Source organism: Chroicocephalus ridibundus, chromosome 10 (genome assembly GCF_963924245.1).
Source record: "Chroicocephalus ridibundus chromosome 10, bChrRid1.1, whole genome shotgun sequence".
NCBI lineage: Eukaryota > Metazoa > Chordata > Aves > Charadriiformes > Laridae > Chroicocephalus > Chroicocephalus ridibundus.
The window spans coordinates 18966748-18989130 of NC_086293.1; the positions used below are offsets into that span (position 1 = coordinate 18966748).

Here is a 22383-nt window from a genome sequence, read left to right on the forward strand (position 1 = left end):
AAATTTATCATTATTTCCCCATACAGATTGCAGCCTGTAAAGTAATTTCTGTTCTCTGGTCTAATAAGGTAGGACTGCTGGGGGATATCAGAGTGGTGCTGCTGTTGTGGTTTAACCCCACTAGGCAGCCGAGTCCTACACAGCTGCTCTCTCGCTCCCTCCACAGTGAGATGGAGGAGAGAATCACCAGCGTAAAAGTGCAAAAAACTTGTGCATTGAGATAAAGACAGTTTACTAGGTAAAGCAAAAGCTGCATGTGCAACCAAAGCTAAATAAGGCATCTGCAGCTGTTCAGACAGCTCCAGGAATGCAGGGCTGATTCACGCATAATGGTTACTTGGGAAGACAAATAACATAACTCTAAAATTCCCTCCTTCTTCCCCCAGCTTTTATTGCTGAGTATGGTGTCATATGTCATGGAATATCCCTTCGGTCAGTTGGGATCAGCTGCCCTGGCTGTCTCCCCTCCCAACTTCTTGTGCACTCCCAGACTACTTGCTGGTAGGGTGGTGTGAGAAGCAGAAAAGGCCTTGATGCTGTGTAAGCAGTGCCCAGCAATAACGAGAACACCCCTGCTGTCGACACTGTTTTCATCATAGATCTAAAACATGGCACTATATAAGCTCCTCTGAAGAAATTTAACTCTATCCTAGCCAAAACCAGCACAGCTGCTTGCAAGATTTGAAGGAAACAGAACATAAAAATGAGCCTCTTCATCAGTTTAAAGGAAGCCTAATCTTTGCCATTGTGGCTGTGGTCTGAATCTATTAGAAGTGTTCACTTTCAGTGTCCTTGGTGTCATTGTGAGATGACCTGAATAGTGAGCAACAAAATTCTGCATTGTAATTCCCATTTGAAGGTATGTGCTCAGGAAGTAGAACAGACAAACAATGTCTAGTGTCTATCTTTAAGCCAACAGTCTGTATAAAATGACGGAGGCATTTTTAGGAAAAGAAAGCAAATGTTTTTCTAGTTAGCAGGTGACAGTGCATCCCAAGATAACACAAGCTTAAGGGGCAGAAACAAGTGTGATTATTAAAGGCTACTGGGTTCTCAGTTTGTACAAATTGAATTCTTTCATAGTCTGAAGGGCTATGGAAATCTAGTGAAGAGTATAGGCTGTTGAAATAAAATTAGCATGTAAAGTGATTTTATATATGCGGGAATATAGCCACCAAGCTTGTATTTGAGGATGAAATCTCATTACTCATCTTGTAAAAGAAGTAATTCTTAAATTCCATATTTGCTACGACTGTCATAAAGGTTCTGCATATGAATAGTTTTTTTGTGATTGCCCAAAGATACTGGATTATTGAATTGACAAAGATCTGTTCCATTCTTTCCTGCTTTTTCTTTCATAGGGTAACTGATTTAGGAAATATTAAAAGAAGATTGTATTTATCAACGGTCCACAAGGAGTTGTCTGTAACCCCTCTGCATGCAAAAATTCCTCTGTTTACGATCAAGCGCAAAATAGTAGGTACCTTGGGAATATTGCCTGAACTGCAGTTGAGCACACTTATTTTATCAGAAATGTTTTATGTAAGTTTATAGACCTGTTGAAATTACTGTTTTGTTTAGAGTTCAGTTCCTGACGATTCAAGATACATGTTTATGTCCCTTCTACTGGATGCTATCAGAACCACTTAATACTACTGCTCTTCTACCCTCCTAACATTAGGAGTTCATTCCTATTTTCCAAGATTAATGCTGTTTGTGGTGTGTTTATCTCTCTCACTTCTGCCGTTTATTCAGCCTTTGTAAAGTTCTCTGTCTTTGATACTTCTTCATTATAGTGCTCCTGTTTGTTTGTGCCTTCTCCTGTAGTGACCTTTCATTACATTCACTGGAGCTGCAGGTAGACTGTAGCTGATGGTTACTTTCATGTGCTTCAGGCTCTTCCAAATTCTGGTATATATTAAACAATGTATATGTCAAACTGATGAAAGTAAAACAATAGCCATCATCTTCTCCCTGTTCCCCTCTCCCACGTCCAGCCACAACATATGGTAATAGCTGTCAGGATACAAAATCTGATGGTTACCATATAACACTGTAAAGAGTCAAGTCTGAAATACTGCTTTAGAAAATGATTTGGAGATGAGAACAGTTAGATTTTTAAATGTATTAGAATATAAATATGCACCAAGAGAACTAGATAACACTTAGTGTACTAAGCGGCTGTGGATTTAAGGCTAGACATGAGAGAGAATACTTTACAAAATCCTCTGAGGTTATGATTTCTTCTAAGATCATTTAGGTGAAGACATCTGTGATAATTTTGAATTTCAGGAATTTTCTGCTTGTGGGAAGAACTGGTTGGCCTTTTTGCAAATGAATATGCATCAGATCATACCCCTGAAGTGGCCATTAATTCAAGATCCACTAAAATGAAATTATTTTTCTTCGGTCAGTTAGTTGGTCCTGGTGTTAGGCTAGCACAAATGTTTCAAGATTAAAGTATGTATTAATGTACACCAAGTTAAATTCAATCAGAGTATGAACTTCAGTTATGTGTTTTAATTTAGATAATAAAACATCAATCAGAGATCTAAATGCTCTGATCAGTTATAATGTCAAAATATTTCAATAACTTTAATGCTTGACCAACCTTAAAGATTAGGTCTGTATTTCTTAGTATCGTGTCTGTCTTTTAAATGGTTATCTGTCCTTTTATTGTTGCTTTTACTTAAAGGAGGGAGTATGCTTCTTTCACTGATGAGATAGATCTTTTACATGGCTCTGATACTTTAACTTATTGTATACACAGGCTGACCATTATGATCAGTATGATTGATTGTGAATAAGGATATAATATGTTGTTTGTTCCACCAGTAGAACATAGTTTACATTTTCATGTGCTAGCTTCCTGTATTTTATTCTTACAAATGATGCTATTTTTCAACCTCAGCAATAGAAATATCAGTTATAATTAAATATTGCATTTTCCATTCCATCGCTTGGTGTCTTCAAAACAAGTATTACTTTCCTTCCAAAATTTCAGACTTAGAAGCTGAATAGTAATATATGCACCTAATTTTTTTTCTAAAAAATATTTACTGTTTGACATTTAGAAACTACTACTTTTGCCTTGACTTTATAAGGAAATAAGGTATGTACAATCACTATGTGTTAGTATTCTCCCTTAATAAAACTTCAACCCACTGGTCAACTAAATTTTACACGTGAGTAATCATATCAAATATGCTACAGTTCTGCAAATTTCATGAAAATGGTTGCATTTCTCCTTGAGGCCATCTCTGTTTATTTCCTGGTTTTAGAATATTTGTTAGCATCAGCTCATCCTTCAATAGATACCCGAATTGATGAGGAGAAGAATTGTTAGGAACACCAGAACTATGAGCATACATGTTTTTAACCATCAGAGACTCAAAATGGAAAATGTAAAGCCACAAAAAAAATATTTTTAGTTCTTCTGCTTGTCATACTACTTGTTTTATATGAAACTTCTTTTTTTTTCTAGAAGGATAGTGGAATTATAATATGGTCCACATGCAAAATAGGTACCTGTAACTGCTTATTTCTGTATTATAAAGAACAGCAATGTACAAGTGTTGAATTAAGTGGAAAAAATTTGAAACAGAATTTGAAGAGCTACATAGAATAGTGTAGGAGAGTATAGCACACTGTTGTTAGTGTTCTAACAATGTTTCCTGAAACAAATGGACTAATCATCTAATAAGAATTAAAACATGTATTTAAGTAGGATCTTTAGCAACCCAGATAGTTATCATTATCTGATTTGTCTTTTGGAAATGCTTTATCAGGAGTGGATAACATTTATTATAAACAAGTGGTTTTAAGATGTTACAATACACTGGGGTCTTGTCCATACTAGAAATTTACCTGATAATTTTCAGTGTGGAAGGGGTGCAGGCTTTGAAGAGGTCCTTTTTTTGTGAATCTCAGAAAGAAATCATCAAAGAATCTCCAGCTATAGCCTTTGGAGCACTTAAGCTGCAGGAACTTTAACTTATGAAGTAATATTGAATAACATTTTTTTTTCCCCTCAGAAAACCTTCAATAAATATACTTTCTCACAAGTTACTTACTTAGAAATAGCTGCAAAATATATTGTGGATATGCTAGGTAACAGAGCTCACTTGGGCTGGCAGTCAGTAGGTTATATGTACTGATTTGTTTGTATAAATAATTGTTCTAAGTGCAAATACAGCAATATCTTTTTTATTATCAAAATGTTATACATTGTGAATCACAGCCTGTGAGAATCGAATACTCCACAGAGACTTCATTTATAGAAAACTATACACTAATACTCTTCTGCAATGATTAGTGTTTGGATTTTATTAAAGAGTATTGTTTCTCTTTTCTAGTGGTGCAATATGTGTATTGACTTGGTAGCATTCACCAGTGAAATATTCAGAGGAGCTGTCTTCCAGTCTTTGGATGGAATTATTATTTCAGCTAACTGTAAACTGAGAAAGATCTTCACTTTAAAATCCAAGCCTCAAGATACAGCTGAGGAAGATGGTGTGTTATAATTACTGTGTAGTCTTAATCATAACTGTTCATATTATAAAATCAAAAGCTTCTCAGTCATCAGATTGACAATTTCAAAGATCACGATTTCATGAAATTTGAAGTGGTAGTACAGCATATTAAATCTGCTAGTGTTGGACTTTGGGCAAGTAATTAAATATATGTGTACTCCTTTGTTTTAAACATTGACTTCCTTAGAAGTATTTTATTGAAGAAATTCTGCAAGATTTATCAAGTAGAGAGCTTGTTTTAACGAGCATATCTTATGCTGGTAGGAATCAGGTTTTGGCCAAGACAAGAATATTTGAAAGGAAAGAGAAATACTTAAATTTAGCAGCATTTGCTGTTTGTTTTCTTGATTTTGGATGGTAGCAGCTGATGAAAGATTTCTTCTTTAAATAATTCAAACGGTATTATGTGAAACAGAGCAATGAAACTATCATAAACACCTCTCTGTGATCTTTAGTCCATTTATCCTAATGTGTCCTTGTTCATTGGGAAGTAGTATTGGTGGTGAGCTGAAAAATGAGAGATTAAATTTGTAATAGAGCAGGATATTGGTCAAAGGTTTACCAGTCCCCAAACTAACATCATAATCCTGAATCACTATTTTCCAAGGGAGAGAACTTCATTCCTCACTGATATTTGCAGTAATAGAGGAGGAATTGAAAAACACAGCTGGCACTTTCTTATTTCAGAGGAAGCCTAGGTATAGTTCCGCTTCAATTTCGTTCAAATTTTCATTTTGTGGCTTTTAGAGAACACACCTGAAAAAAGGGTTCTGGTTTCTGAAGGAAGGATAGTAAGCAGTATTGTAAATGTAACAAAATGTATCTTCCATTTGGAAAATCTAAACCAATAAGGGAGAGTATGTGATCATTGTGATTACTCTCTTTTTTGTTGGTGGTGGTGAGGTTGGAAAAAACAATTACTTAAAAAAAAATGACTACAGAGAGAGTCTGGTAAAATCTCTGCAGAAACTGCATCTAGAGGCCTCACTGTCTTTAATTTAATTTAATCCCGCCAGTGCATTGTTTTATCTTCTTCCATTCTAAACAGTTTTTGAAATGTGTGTGAATCTTCTAAATTAGTTCCAAAATATAGTTAACATAATGAGCAGACAGCTTTAATAAACTGTATGCATGGTAAAATCTTACACTTTTAATTACTGGATTATCAATTCTATGATTATTAAACAGCCGGTGGGCATTAGAATTTTCTGTGTGCTTATGAATTTCCTTATCTAGACAAGTCTTAAAGTCATGTTACAACTCAAAGTTTGGCCATATTAAAATAACTCTATACTTCATACCTAATTACAGAAAAACAACAGTAGTTTTTTGTTATTATTAATTAACTTTCAGTTAACGATCATGATTTGATAAAGTTTTTTTCCTCTCAGGTGATTGGACCAGTTAGTTAATCTCCACTGAATGCAATGACATTGCAACTTGTAATGTGGGTCGAGTTCTTTGCTTAAACTTCCTTAGTAGTGGAAGTAGTGATTTCAAGGTGCAATGTGTGCATTATTCTATCTTAGTAGTTCGTACACAGTATGTTTTGCATTCTTAAAATGGTGACAAGCGGAAGGGAGAAACCACATATACTAAGAAACTATTTCTGTATGAGATCCTTGAGATAGAAGAGGAAAGAATTCATCTTCTCTGCCCCATGATATTGAGGCATACAAGCTTGATATATACCTAGTTTCTGGTTTCCATAGTAATCCTGAAGTTATGTATGGGGTTTTTATCACTAAGTATTGTCTTGCAGCAGTAAATAAAATACCAGCTTGGTGAAAAAATGGTTGTTAGCATTTATCTTACTTAAATATGTCCACTACTGAAATACAACATGGCACACTTGAATTTTTCTATTAGGATCTCAATACTTGATGCATTATTTGGGTTTGGGGTTATGTTTTCCTCTTCTTATCCTTGGAAAGGAGGCTAATTTCATTAGCTTACTATATTCGAGCATTACAAAATTTGGGATGAATTTGGATCACAACATCAGGAATGGTTCTGACTCTGGATACCTTTCTTTGTAGACAATAAATTTCATAAACTCAGTCTATATTGATTATCAAAGGGAAAGCAGAGACAATCAGATCACGTTCTACTAGTACCTGATGTCACAGGAATACATAGTTGACAGCTTTTTAGTTAATCATAAAAGTGTAATGGTGTCCAAAGTTTGGAATTAAAGCTTGTCAGATTCTTTATTTGCATATGTGGAACATCTTTATTTGCTACATCAGTCCCACTGATATCAGTACTATTTTCAGATGTTCATTTTGTCTGAAAATCAGTATATCAGTATTAGAATTGAATCTGAGTTGCAATAAAAATTAACAAAATGTATTTTGTGTTTCTGTTTTGCTTGCCAAATCAAAGTTGATTTACAATGACTATTCCAGCCATTTGTGCACGTTTCTTAGTTTGAACATTCAAATTTTTTGGCCTAAAAAAATACACAATATCATTTTAAAATTTACATGCTTATTGTCTTAAAAGTCAACAATTGCAGCAAATTTTTCAAATTACTATAATCTATTAAACTATTATAACCATATGAACTAAAATGTATGTAATCTAACAGATAATGTAAGTTGACTTTAATTCCATTGTGTCATCTGAGTAAAATAAAGCCCATATTTTTTGATTCTAGGTATGTGTGGTGTTCTGTCTATGCGATGTGAGCCCACAGATGTTATTCCTCGAACCTGCCAGCTAAATACGGATGTGCCACAAGTTACACAATTGCTGAACCTGACTAAAATTCGTGAGCAAGAAATAAAATGCAGCAGATATCCAGTAACAGTGCAAGAAACAGGTATTCCATTGTATTAAAATACTGTGAATACAATCTATACAGTATGCATACAAATAATGGGGTTTTTTGCAAAAGTGCATGTTAAGAGTTCCACTGTCTTAATATAAAACATGACAGCTCTTGCATAGCTGTAATGTCATGAGCACATAGGCACATATTTGTTCTGTAGTTTGAGATCTATGTGCAGCCTGAACAATTCTAATTCAAGCGTAGGATTGATAGTAACAATATTTGAGGTACATCTTCTGAATGTACATTGAAGTGTGTCTGTTCAGTTGTTACACTTCAATTATGTTTACATTAATGAAACTCTTCTAACAATATGACCATGCATAGTCTCCTCAGATTATTATCTGAAAAAGGAAATCTTTGTTTTATTGGTGTCTTCGAGTTAATTGAATATTTCTGTAAGCTGGAAGATAATAAAATATATAATTCAGACCTTGATGGCACTGCATAGAAAAGATTTATTAAAGAAGCTAGGCACTCATGTGCCAAGATACAAACTATTGACTTGGATAAAAACTAAGAGACAGAAAGCAAACAGAGGATCAAATTTTAAATTTTTATAGCTGAAGGCTGACAGCAGGAGGCCTCAAAAGTTTTTTTGTTCTAGGCTCTTTGTTGTTTCTTATAGTTATGAATAATCTCAAAAGAGAAGTGAATAATGTAGGAGCAAAATTTTCATATGATACAGTTACTAGGTTAGTAGAGAGTGGGACTTCAGGGAGTTTTAAGCTTGTAAGATGGGCAATCCCTTATGCGTTTTTTCATGAAAAACACTACAGAGCAGGTAACATGCAGGAAACATCATATTTTGCTAAACAAGGTTTCAATTTACTTTTTTTTTTTCATGTGGCCCCTGTTCAACAATTATGAGCTGGGGACTACTGTACTAGGTAAATGTGTAACATGATACCATGTAAAATCTGGCTTTGATAAATGCGAAGGATTGTACATTGGTGAGAAATGTTACCTACAGTTAACCTTTAAAGCGTCAAAATTAAATGACTCAAGGAAGGTTATCATCACCATAGATATATCCCAGTGGAATTCTTAGATTAATATGCAGATTAAAAGATGAATGTGAGCCGGAGATGTGCGACTGTATCCTGGGCTGTATCAAAAGAAGCGTCCAGGGAGGTGATTCTTCTCCTCTACTCTGCTCTGATGAGACCCCCCGTGAAATACTGCATCCAGTTCTGGAGCCTCCAACATAAGAAGGACATGGACCTGTTGGACCGGGTCCAGAGGAGGGCCACAAAAATGATCAGAGGGATGGAACATGTTGCCTATGGGGACAAACTGAGAGAGTTGGGGTTGTTCAGCCTGGAGAAGAGGAGGCTCAGGGGAGACCTTACTGCAGCCTTTCAGTACTTAAAGGGGGCTTACAAGAAAAGGTACGCACAGTCTTTTTAGCAGGGCCTGTTGCAACAGGGCAAGGGGCAATGTTTTTAAACTAAAAGAAGGTAAATTTAGACTAGATGTAAGGAAGAAATTTTTCACTATGAGGGTGGTAAAACACTGGCCCAGGTTGCCCAGAGAGGTGGTAGATGCCCCATGGCTGGAAACATTCAAGGTCAGGTTGGGCGGGGCTCTGAAATAACCTGATCTAGTCGAAGATGTCCCTGCTCACTGCAGGGGGGTTGGACTTAGATGATCTTCAGAGGTCTCTTCCAACCCAAACTATTCTGTGATTCTATGTAGCTATATTTTTAAAAAATCAACAGCAAGTTCAAATTCATATGAAATGGAAAAGGTATCAAACCTTAAATAAACCAATTTTGCATTATTATCTGAAATGCTTTATACATTATCAGCTAAAGCATCTCAGAAAAGATTTTACAGACAGACAAGTGATTCAGAGTGAAAACAACATGAGTGAAAAACTCTTATGTGAAGATATGCTGAAAACATTAAAAATTGGCTTAAGGGAGTTTATAAAGTAACTACTAATACTAAGAAAATTCAATAAAAGCTGCTTTTCCTATCTCACAGCACAAAACCAAGGCATCATTTGATGTGATGATGCAATTGAAAATTAAAAACTAATACAAGAAAATACCATGTTACACAGAATATGATTAAAATATGGACTCCACTGCTGCAATAAGCTTGTGAAATAAAGAAATTTGTATGATTCCAAAACCAGTTGGCCACTTATATGGGTAAGAGTTAATGTCCATGTCATCGTATTTAGCACCAGTAGAAATGTGAAGGGTAAACTGTGAAGGGTAAATTCAATCTTGTACTTCTGGGTTTTTCCAACTTTACTTTAAGAACAGTATCGAAGGCAGATTATTTCATAAATCCCTACTGAAATTATCTTGTGCCATTTCTGAAACATTTAGGTTTGGCCATTGTTTGAAACTTGAACAGATCATTTGCCTGTTCTAGCACTTCCTGTGTTTTTGTATTTAAATTGGTGTGTCTGTCTTCATGATTTGTAAGCCAAGAATCAGTAGAAACTGAACTGTAGAAGTAAATGCCAGGAACGTGAAGTTGCTTAAATAGACTTGGGGAAGACAATTGACTGCTTTTTACTAAAGCTGCTATTTCCTTTTAGAACTGTGTATTGCTTCTTACCTGCAATAAAGTCAATAGCAAAATTTCACTAAGGCAAATGTCTTTACAGTCCTTAGTGTTTTGATTCAAAATAATGAATATCTCTTTAAAACAATTTTATAATGAGATAGATCATCATTAAATAACAGGAATAGAATAAGTGACATGGATTGTTTGTGTTCATTAATGGAACTCTGTAGTTGTAAAATTATTCATAAACAGTGGTATTTAAAATACAAATTAAGGTAACTACCTAAGAGTGAAATAAAGTTTTCAGCTATTTACGGGGGGTTTGTCACTGAACAAAATCAGGATTTTTTTTTTTTAAATCAGTTGAGTTTTGAAGACATCAGCTACATTTCCAATAAGGAAATAAATCAATGTAGAAAAAAACCCCATATTTTTCACTAGTATTACTAGTAATTCACTAGTAATCATTTAATTGATTAGAATTCTAAACATGTCAAAAATATAATTTCCTCACTGCCAGGATAGTACTGGTTTTGTAAATCCAATTGCACATAGCTAATCTGTCCTTTTTTTTTTTTTTTTAAGTTATTCTGTAGATCCATTTGCAACAGTAAATATCCTGGAATACGTGCAAACACTTCTTAAAAAAGAGGGTTACTATGGATTTTAAAATGAGAATATTTTGTATGCTCTGATTCGTGTCCTTCATGGAGAACTGATAATTTTGTCCCTTTTAAAATGTTGAATTGATTGCTATTTTCAGCTTAAACTTGAGAATTACATAAAATTCTTACTGCTAGAGCTTATAAAAATATACAGGTGGAATCTGTCTCAATAGGCACCTTCTTTCCTCTACTCTTTTGCTATGTTGTTATTGGTTTCTGAATGAGACACAAGATTAAGCCTTTAATTGGGCCCATATAACAAAATTGCAGTGTCTTACTAATGTTTTTCATTTTCACCTTGCTTTTGTATTACCTTTTGTGAGTCATTGATTCATCATACTAAAATGGGGTAACAGAACATCTTTTGAGAAGGAGGTAGGTCTGAAGTAGCTTAGAAGTGGGTCTGAACAGGAAAATTGGATAAAGAATCCTTTTCCGATACATCTTCATCAGCGTAGGCAATGTTAGAAGTGGTGCTATTGGTAAGGAAGATACGTTTTTATTCCACTGGTTTTAGTACTTTCTCAGTCTTGAGGATTCTCATCTTTAGTGTTTGAATTCAGTGAATAATCATTTCCACCATTTCTGTTAAAATGCTCTGGAAATACATGTGCAAAGTATTGACCAAAGAAGTAAGATAAATTACAGGGAATGGTAACCACTGGTGAAGATTAATCATGTAAAAAACAAGACTATTACAGCCAATACTAGTATTTAAGGTGTAGCGTCTCATGAAACCCTAAAGGAAAATAAACTTTGAAAGAAGTATTTCTTTGATAACAACCTTGGTAATATGAAAAGTTTAAGAAAATACTTTTTAAACTTTTCCTTAGCTTTTACTGTAATATAAAAAAAACAACTTAAAAGATTTTTATCATCTGCACTAAGCTCCCGTGCTGATGCTTTTTCAATTGTTAACTTCTGCTCTTTCTTGATATACCTCATTAGTAATGGCAGTCTTTGTCCTACAGCAGCTGAAAAGAATAGAAGGGGTTTAAAATTTTTGCTTAGAATAAGACCCTTCATACACTTACTTGTTTAAATTACGTTCAGCTTTTTATTACATGCAAGTACCATTTGTGTAATATTAAAGGGCAAATAATATTTTTAGAGTGTTATTGCCCTACAAATAGTCAATCCAAAGTTGTGTTGTGAAGTTTGATTATAAGTTTGCTTTTGAAATAGCAGAAGAAACTCTGGAATTCAGTTTCTCAGTGACTGTATTCAAAAATCAATTATCCTTGGCTGGGTTGTCAAAATACAAGGGACTGTAAAACTTAAATGAGTACAATAGTGTGAATGATATAACTAAACAGAAAAATGAATGTTCATTTAAAACAAGACTCCAGTTTTACCATCTGGACTACAAAGATATATAACCCTTAGGTATATATGGTAAAATAATTAAGGATAACATCCCTGACCTGCATGAAAATGAAACGCCTTCAATTTAAGGTTTAATCTTTGTTTTCAGTCCCCTCTTATGAACATGGCATGAGTTCTTCCAGACATGCTTTTCAAATTTCACAAGTTGGCTGCCTTGAAAATGGAAGCTTTGGTAGGTTTAAGTACATTTTAATTGGACAATGTTCTTTTTATCCGCTAAACTTTTTGTTTATTTGATAATCAAAAGCCAAAATTATTTTTAGTATCATCCACTTTTAATTACACATATTATTTAATTATGCCATCAACACACTGTTATGTGTAGATGTAAGTAATTAATTGCAGTCAATTAATGTGTTCATAAAGAGAGATTTTCATGCAAATCAGCTTTTATAATTGGAGCTAACAATGTCCCAAGGTAGTCAGCAAATTAAATTGATGTTAAATCAAGACAGGTCATCTCATCTTGTGAAATGGCAGCCGTTAGCAGCAACCAAATGTCACATCAGGAAAAAGGGAAGACGATAATGGCAGACAGTGGCTTCTTTTGTGCTTATTAGTGCTCAGCCCTGCTAAAACAGTAGATTCAGTAATTTCAAAAAGCAAGCTACATGTAAATAGTTCTCTGAGCTGTGAGTGATACCTTGACGTTCTTGCCTCAGTTTTATTGTTTTTTTTTATTCTATTTATTAATTAGAGTTGTTTTTTCTTCCTGTCAGAAGTTAGGTTTTCATTGAAGTTCTAAAGAAATCATGCAAATCAATTTTCTTTGTTTATAAATAGCCCCTTCTTTAAAGCAAGATTAGGTATGTCTGTATAATAGACCAAAAGTTTCTTGCTTGTATGTTGACACAGTTTTATAAAATGTGGATTTGCTATTCCTACATATTTCTAGGGATTGTGCTATAAAGGAACATAATTTTAATGTACATTTTATTTCAGTTGATTTGAAAAAAGATTAATATTTATTCTTTGTACGTACTGTAACATCTTTTTATACCATTATTTTTTTTAGGTAGCTTGGTTAATAAAGGACAAGGTAATATACGCAGCGGTAAAACTCAGGATGTGTCACATATTGCATTTGGATCAAAGATCCTTGGGCCACCTCCATCTTCAAACAGAAGAGTCAGTGCAAGGGTATCTGGAGAGGTAAGAAGGCTTAAATTGCAACAAAAGTGCTGCCACTTCTACAAAGGAAGAGATTGATAAGCAGAGGAGTCACACTAAAGGGTTTTTTTCCGAACTGCTGTTATGTGAGGCTGTGTCTCGGTCCTGGACTGCCGGTGTGAGAGATACTGTAACGCGGAGAGGAGGGCAAGTAAAATGCTTGAGTGGCTACAGCACCTGACATGGTTGGTCCAGCCAGCAGAAGAGAAGGCTAAGGGAGAATCTAGTTGCTATTTTCAACTAATACAGAGTTGTGGAGAAGACAGGTCCTTTAAGACAAGAGGCAGCAGGACCAAATTGTATCGGGGAGCTCTGGCTGGCTATAATGACAGAGTGGTTCAGTACTGGAACGGGGTCATAGGGAGCTTGTGGAATTTCAAAACTTTCAAAGGTAACAAAACTTGACTGGAACAGGCTGATCTAATTTCAGCATTAGGCCTACAGAGATGTCTTCCTGCTGAAATTACCATGTGATTTCTTATCGTTATTTTCTGAATTTTTTGTTCTAGACTGCTAAAATTTTTGTGTGTGTGTAAATATTTTTCCTTATGATGAGAGCTGTGGTGCAGAGCAGAAATTCTGCATTTCAATAAGCTCTCAGTGGAGGACAGTGAGCCATACAGTAGTTCATGTGATGCTGTCAGTTACAATGCCAGGGGAAGCATCTGGTCTCACCCTGTCAGCAAACAATATGCAGGTTTTAGGAATCTGGTCGGGACTACAATTCCCGGTTTAATGCTGTGAATAAAGGATCTGGCGAAAGGAAGTAGACTCTTATGGACAAAGTCAATTGAAAGCTAAGACATAAAATGAGATTCCTTTCTCCGAAGAAGAAAGGACTCCTTCTGAAGTCTAGAAAAGCCACAAGTTTCTCTGTCTTTTTAGCCAGATAGTGAATTTTAACTTTTTTTTCTTTGCATCGTTTTCCTTTCACTCAGTGAAAAAAAACCTGCCTGTTAGTAAAGGTTGAAGATACCACACAGAACTGTACCTACTATGAAGTTTCCTCAAAAGATAATATTAAAAAAAAAAATATTTGGAAACATTTACTTGAAAAATAAGCTTTATTCAAAATGTGTGTTTACCTTTGAGTATTTTGAAAGCTGTTAGATTTTTATTTTTCATTAAGAAAATAATGTCTTTCAAGGTAACAAAGACCTGCAGTAGCAAAAGTAATAGATCATACCGACTTCAAAGTTCGGGGAAGAGAACTGAATCCGTACAAGATATTGAGAGATTGGAGCTATCGTTCTCACCATGCAATTATTCTATAGATCAAGGAGGCAAAAGAAATACTTGCCAAACAACTAAAGATCTATGTCAAAATGGTAAGAGCATAAAGCAAAGAATAAGTAAAGAGTTTACAAACTGCCAAAATTTTTTGCATGATTTTGACTTCAGAATGTAAGACCTAATTCTCTGTTTTTCTAATCCTTTATCTACCTTGTTAATTACTGAAGACATTTATATTAAATCATGGCTTATTCTCCTATGTGAGCTTGAATAAATGCCCATTCTTTCTGCAGGTATTCCTATTGTAAGTGTTTGAGCTAGGGATCACCACCTGCTGGCAGTAGCTACAGGTTATACATATATTCCGCTTTCCCTCATGCTGTGTATATAACTGGCCTACCGCAGTGGTTCTTGATTATTTTGCAGACTTTTGCAAGCCTGTTTTTTATAACTTCTATGGTTTGCCCTTTTTCCATACCTAGCATTAAATTTTTACTTTCTTGTTACATTCTTATATCTGCTGCCATACAAGATTCCTGTGCTGTTTGGAAAGCGTTTATGTCCCAGGACAATGCTGGTTTTCCATGCCTCAAGTAAGAAAAGCACACAATATGAGTGTTCACAGGCATTTCATAAGCTTCTGGATTGTGTTTCAGACCCTGCAATTCAGACTCAGAAAACCTCTGAGAGTGGAAGAGCAGATTTTCAGCTCGCCTCACCACAACGGCCATCAGCAGACAAGAACAGTCATAGAACACTATCTCGAAAAAAGGCAGCCAAAAGCACATGGGAGATAACCAGTGGTATGGTGCTCATTTTATGTTATTTTTACATCTCAGTTATGTGTGGTGTGTGGGACTACGTGTTATAAATTTCAAAGGACCCAGAAGCAGTTCACATAAAACATAAATGTCTGTGTTGTGGGGGATTATGGAAATCAAACACCCTGCAACAGAATTGCTTTTGAGCATTGATAAAGATTTGCAGGATTAAGCAGAGTACCAGAGCAGTGAATGAATAAAAAAAGAAAAATTCCATGCTCTCATGATTAAAGGAAAAGAACTAAAAATAATTTATTCTTTAAATCCCTATTAAATTTAACGCAAAAAACTCCAAACATCAAACGTACAAGAAATTTTACTTGTCCCAGATAAGAATTTAGGATATTAATTATGGTACCCATGTAATATCAGGATTTTTTTGGTGTTGTTTTTAAAATTCAGTGGTGAACTTTTTTTTTTTTTTTGCTAGTCACAGAAAGACACCTCAGCTTATGGTTTTTTCCCTTTCACACCTATCTGCCAAAAGGCGTGGATACTTTTTGTCATACAGTATCAATCAATTTGCCTTGCATGTGTCTGGAAAGTACATTATTGTGGCAAAACCAGCCCTTGTCTCTATGAAAAAGTAGTGTTATTTTATATTAAAAGGAATAGACACCCATTTGTAAAGTGGGCAGACTACTCGAATTTGCTCAAAATTGACCGAAGAAATTTTCCTTTGCGTTTATGAGTTATTTCCATTTTGTTTAATCTTTGGGATGTTTAGAAGCAGTTATATACCATGACAATGTTAGTAACCCATAATTGCTATTATGGGTTTCACAATTTCGCTGAAACAGATGGAAGATGCTAAGGCAAGTAGAGCCTTCTGGAGAATTTTTAAATTACTTCCTATTTACCTGAATTTTGAGGATTCTGAGGCAGGAATCACTGTCTTACTTGTTCATCTAGAACACCAGGGCCTCCGGCCTCCATCTAATGTTAGAATTTCAGAAAAAGGAATCAACACTTGTTGTTTTATGTAAGTGATACGAAAAGATGTCTAAATGTCCTATTGTAAATTCAGAAGCGGAGAACTGAGGAAGAAACCTATGTATAAACACTGCAGGGTGGCTCTCCATTCCGAAGTGTCCACTTCCCCACTCAGTTTGGTGTCATCAGAAAACTTCATCAGGGTACACTTGATCCCATCATCTCTATCACTTATGAAGATATTACACAGCGTTGGGCCCAGTATCGATCCCTGGGGGACCCCACTTGTGACAGGTTGCTGGTTTGAAAGGAGCTATTTACCACCACCTGGCTTTTCCCAAACATTCATTTGACTTGATAGGCCCCAGGAGGATTCATTCCATAACTTTCCCAGGGACTGAAGTAAGACTGATGGGCCTATAATTTCTTGGATCCTCCTTTAAGCCCTTCTTGTAGATGACGGTGACGTTAGCCATCTTCCAGTCTTCTGGGACATCTCTTGATCTCCATGATGTCTTAAAGATTATGGAGAGCAGCCTCTCAACGACATCAGCCAGATCTCTTAGCCTCGGGTGGACATTGTCAGGGCCTATTGATTTGTAGGGGTCAAGCTCCTGTAATAGTTCGCGTGCAGACTCTTCCTTCACTGGCAGTGGGTCTCTGTTTGCATCAACTTGGATTTTTCTTCCCAAGGCCTGGGGCCCGACAGTGCTGGTAAAGACAGCGGTGAAGAAATTGTTGAGAAACTCTGCCTTTTCAGCGTTGTCAGTGACTAATTGACGTCTCTTGTTAAACAGCGGGCCAGTATTTTCCTTCTGTTTCTGCTTGTTGTTTACACACCTGAAGAACCCTTTCTTGTAGCTTTTGGCATCTCTGGCCAGTTTCAATTTGAGCTGAGCTTTTGCTTTTCTAACTGCATCTCTGCATGCCCTGGCAACAGGTATTCATCAGCTTTTCCATCTCTGGTACGCTTCTCTTTCTTCTCCTGAGCTTCTCAGACTCAGGAGCTCACAGTTAAGCCAAGGGGGTCTCTTGCTCCACCTACTTCCCTTACCTTTAAAGGGGATGAACCGTGTTCGTACTGCCAGGAGAGCATTCTTGAAAAACTCCTAGCAGTCGCTAGCTCCTTTATCCTCCATGGAAGCTGCCCACAGAATCCCTCCCAGCTGAGCTCTGAGAAAGCTGAAGTTTGCCTTTCTAAAATCTAAAGCCTTTCTCTTTGTACTAACCTTCAGCGTGCTCAGCAGGATCCTAAACTCCACAATATTGTAATCACTGCAGCCAAGGCCATCACTAACCAAGATATTACAAAGCAAGTTTTCTTGGTTTGTGAGTAGCAAGTGCAGCAATGCCTCATTCCTGGTTGGCACATCTAACATTTGTATAAGGAACCAGTCCTCTATGCATTCCAGGAACTTGATGGATGACGTCTGAGCTGCTGTATTGTTCTTCCAACAGATGTCTGGGTAGTTGAAGTCACCCATAAGAACTGGGTTCTCATGCCCCAGAGCTTGCTTAAGTGACCCCAATAATGGTTCGTTGGCCTTTTCGTCTTGGTTTGGAGGTCAGTAGCAGATGCCTACTGTAAGATCCTATTACCTTAGAGGTTAGTCACTGCTATTTATCATAATATCATTTAGATTTTTAATAGAGCTCAAATCAGCATGTCTCCTGTAGCAGGTGTGCAGTACCTTTACATAGGTAAGTTGGTTTTAAGCAAGGGAAAAAATAAGATTAGTGAGCATTGTTTATAGTTTGCCAATCTTATTTATGCAATGCTGAAACCTTCATTAAAATGTTAGGCTGCAATTAGAAGCTTTAGCATAAGTCTGACAGTGTAGAAGAGCTAATTAGATGTTTAGGTGATCATTCTTGCATTTATCTTGTTTGCTGCAATGTTGTGATTACATAGTAATTTGCATATTTTGCAAAGAAGATACTCCAAATTGTTCATTACAATTGACATGGAAATGCTGAGTTAAAAAGAAATTCCAGTATAGTTTGTGGTGGAGAGATAATGGGATTTGGCTTGGTCCAAAACACCCCGTATCTTTCACTTGTAGGCCATTAACAAAATTCTACACTGACTACAGGTTACAGCAGTTGCTGAACTCCGTAGCCAGCGTAAAATGTCATCTTACAGACTTTTCTGTCTTCCCCCTGCATATTTCATTACGAATAATGCTGTGGTATAGAAACTAATATTTGCATTTAACCTATTACTAACCCAAGTATATTTCTTCAACATCTCTGGAAACAAATGTTGTTCTTTACAGAGGTTAGCCTTAAAAAGCGGAATATTCATCTTAAACGCTATACAGGCACTTTATATTTCTGAAGTATATTTGATCTGAGTAAAGACATTATTTTACTCACAACGGTGAGTAAAAAGTAAAGTGATGTGCTAGAAGTTTTTGGATGTCTGTGTCAGAGCCAGGAGTAGGACTCAGAAGTTTAAGCTTCTGACTGTCTCCACTTCTCTAAGCGCCTGACAAAAACTGTTACGTAAGATTTCTTTTTTGTATTTTGATACTTAATTCAAAATTGACTTAAAATCACAAAAACCAAGTGGGTTAACACCTTTTGTTACCTCAGAATTCATTATAAAATTTTATCTGTAATGATCTCTGGAAATTAAACAGCAACAACTGCATTAGAAGTCATTCTAGAATGAGAATAGAACAGATGAGACTGCAGTTAGGGAAGTCGATTGTTATTAAGTCTGTATGTAGGCCATAATAAAAATTAAGCCACTCCTCTCTGCTCATTCACAGTCCTTTGTGCATAAATATTAGCAGATTCTCGTGAAGTGGGTTGTACACTAAATGTGTAACCATACCATAGTTACAGTGCTCTGAGCTATCAGTGCATATTTGAAAAGTGCAAAGACGGCGTGATACTTGTCAAATCTAATTTCGTGATGGGGGAAGGGCCTTCTGAATACTAAAGAAGTATACGTTATGCATTTTGGTCTCAGTCAAGCCACTGACATTGGAACTTAGTAAAATGTGTCTAGATGAAACTGTGGAAGGGTGGGTGCCAGACTGGTCAGAAGACTGCGGAGTGCTGAGGTGGGAAAAACTGCAAAAAATCCCAAAATTTTCTTAGCTAGGTAAGTTTTGAAGATATTTTTTGTTTTGAAAAAAATGCAGCAAGTTGAAAACTTTGATATCGTTGCCTTAGGAAAAAAAGAGTTCTGAGCACTTTAGATTTAGCATCCAGAATAGCTGGGGAAAAGATCTCTTTGTGTACAAGAGACTTGTCCAGCCAATTGAAGTTTGGGAATAAGTAACTTTTTTGTGGCATTTCTGCATAGTACTTTCTGGAGTTGCAGATGTGGCAGCATCTCCAGGGCCAGAGACGTTCAAAACAATTTCAGGCTTGGTGGGCCAGATTCCTTTTGGACAAATGATTGATTATTTTAAAATACTGATTTAGTGTGAGAGAGCTTTTTAATCATGTTACGTCACAAAATCAGTTGGAAAAAAAAATTCCTGAATATTTGTTCTCGAGCATCCTGTGATCAGATTCATGTGAAAAGTTAATGAGAATGTCCCCCTGTCATTTCATTTCATTTTTATAGGGGAAATGATTACTTTAAAAATGCAGCTTATATAAATATTAAAATACAGTGAAAGCATACAAACTGTGAAATGTGAGTTCATGATTAATACTGTGTTTTCTCATACAATTTCAGTTGTTTTATTCACGTACAACCTTTCACATGTAATTCCAATTGCCTGACTAAGAAAAATATATTATCAGAGGGGTGTGACACAATCTTGATTGAGAATTCTGCTCTAGTATCCTCCTCTAAAAACTTGTATTTAGTGATCAGAATGAAAGGTCCTTGTGGTTACGCAGATGAAGGGTGGTTCTTAAAAGTTTTGAATTGTCTCACTCATTTCTTGAGGCTCTTGAAAAAGTTATTCCAAAATATTTGTAAAATAAATGGCATTACATATATGTTCATCTTTAAAGTCTTTCATTAATTAAAACCAAGGTGAGATTTCTATCTGTTTACAAAATAGACTTGTTTATATACAACAGAAAATGACCTACTAGATTGCTTTAAACCAGCATGATTATCTAATATAAAAAGAGTTCACTTGAAAAGCCTTGGGCCTTCTGATTGTAGATGGTCATTTTGTAGAGACTGAAAAATAGTGCTTTGCAGAGCAAGTACGTGCAAGCCATGAATGGCCAAGATGTGTTAAGTCCCTACTTTTCACGGGTTCCTAGTACAGACTGTTGTTTAGGATATTAGCTACAGTTTGGTAGCTTTACTAGCTATCTTCAGTAAACTGGAAAAACCACAGCAACCCAGTAAGACAGCTGTTTCTCCTGGCATTCTCATTCTTCTTTCTTTTGCCTTCATATATTGTGGTTCAGGCTTCTTTTTTCCCCCCTCAAAGCTGCTGAATCTGCCTGAAGTGATAATTATCTCTAACAAAACTAGAAGGAGTAGAATACCACAGTAAATTTACTGTCTTCTGTGATGGCAGGCATTTTATTATTGCAGTGCTACTTTATTATTACGTTTTTAGTATTTTTTTATTGAGGCTTTTTTAATACCGTTGGTGGTAACTTTGTTTTATGGAGCCAGAAAGTTTCAAGATCTAGTGAATAATACACACCACGCTACCTTTAATGAAGATAAGGGAGTATCGTATACTTGAGCAATTCTCCTTTGCTCAGATGCTATTTGAGATTGGTTTTAATCAATCAAATTGACATTTTTTTCTATATCATCATTCCAAACAGTAAAATATAAGTTAACAATAAGAGAATAAAAATGGCCTTTTCATGTTTATCTGGTGCACTCAATCTTTAAATCCATTCCTGTAGTTTATTGTTTGTTTTAAAATTGGCAGATTAGTACTGCCGGTATTCAGGGAAACGTGGTGAAATAGATATCTTCATACATTTTTCATGTCTCACTATTTTTCATCAGACCTGTAGTTTCAAATTGAGATTTAAACCATAGGTTCTGAACATAAAAGAAAGTGTAGAATTTCAGCAATAAAGAAGCAGCAGATTGTAATGTTATGAACTTTCCACCAACTCTGTGTGATTTTTTTTTTTAATGTCAGCAACAAAAAATGCCCAGAGAAAAAGATCAATTGCCAAATTTAATAAAATTTTGTTTTCCTAGAATAAAATTCAGTTGAACAGTTTTAAATCTTAACAGCTAAATAGTTTCAGATTTGCAAACTGCTGGGTTTGCATGTCACGTATCATAGCCTGTGTTTTTTTGAGCTATGATCTGGGAATGTTTTGATTAACCTTGCCTCACGTAGAAAGCAGCCTGATCTTTTTCGTTGCATCCTCGTCACTCTTCCAACTGATAAGCAGAATGTTTCTGTATTAGAAAAACTTGTTTTGCTGTACAGCTTCCAGAGAAAACTAGAGTGATCAGGGTAAGGTACAATTTAGATATTTGGCGGTAAAATAAACGTTGTATGTTTCAGATGAATGGGTGTTTCCAGACAGTTTCACTGAGAGTATTCAGTTGGATAGGAGTGAGCAGTTCGTAGCTACTGAAGCTTCAGCCTGCCATAAATTAACCTCGCCACAGAATGCCTCTGTTGAACATCACAGCAATGAAAGAGACGATCACCAAGTGAATAATAAAGAGATTTTCACATTTTCATCAACACCTCGATCAGCGCCTCATGGGAAGTCTTCAAATATGTCACCAGAATGTTGCATTTTCCCTTTGGATTTGAAGCAAGACAGTAACAGAGTACATGGGAAAACCCAAATTGAAGATAACTTTCAAGGAACTGACAGCAGTGAAGAGGTAGGCCACTTTGTACATGTAATTCTTGATAAAGTAGTCATCATCCTAAAACTCCTAGGATGAGATTCTGTCTTCAAGCTAGTCAGAGAGGATAAATCATCTTTTCCCCATATACCTACAGGTAGATTTGTCTTTGTCAGGTTGCTGTGTCTAACAGGATACAGGAGGGAAACTGCAGGTATACACTCTGTAACATGTGGACAAAAGAAACCTAGCTCTCTGTCAGCCCCTATGCTAACAGAGAGACGTGAGTATCGTGCATGGTTACAACAAAAAAGATTTTATGAAAGCCTGCATTATAGATTCAATGAGGTGTAAGTCCGTTAAGGTTGAGCAAGAGAGCAGTAAATAAGGCTTCATGGTGCCTTTTAAAACCATAAGCAGGGACTGTTTTGCTCACCAATGTTGTCGAAAGTGAATTAAGAAATTTCAGCTTTTTTATGTCACTTGATGATTTGTATTTCTGCTTTATAACCTGTCT

At 35.9% G+C, this 22383-nt stretch overlaps 1 protein-coding gene across 1 annotated transcript in view; it reads left to right on the forward strand.

Annotated features, from left to right (window-relative positions):
- The window catches only part of CFAP20DC (CFAP20 domain containing), a 99880-nt gene that overhangs the window by 22066 nt on the left and 55431 nt on the right, over positions 1-22383 (forward strand). The window contains exons 6-12 of the mRNA XM_063348478.1: positions 1362-1476; positions 4356-4512; positions 7192-7356; positions 12958-13094; positions 14260-14440; positions 15002-15148; positions 21571-21902. Coding sequence (XP_063204548.1) covers positions 1362-1476; positions 4356-4512; positions 7192-7356; positions 12958-13094; positions 14260-14440; positions 15002-15148; positions 21571-21902 — 1234 coding nt within the window. The remainder of the gene's footprint in view (positions 1-1361; positions 1477-4355; positions 4513-7191; positions 7357-12957; positions 13095-14259; positions 14441-15001; positions 15149-21570; positions 21903-22383) is intronic.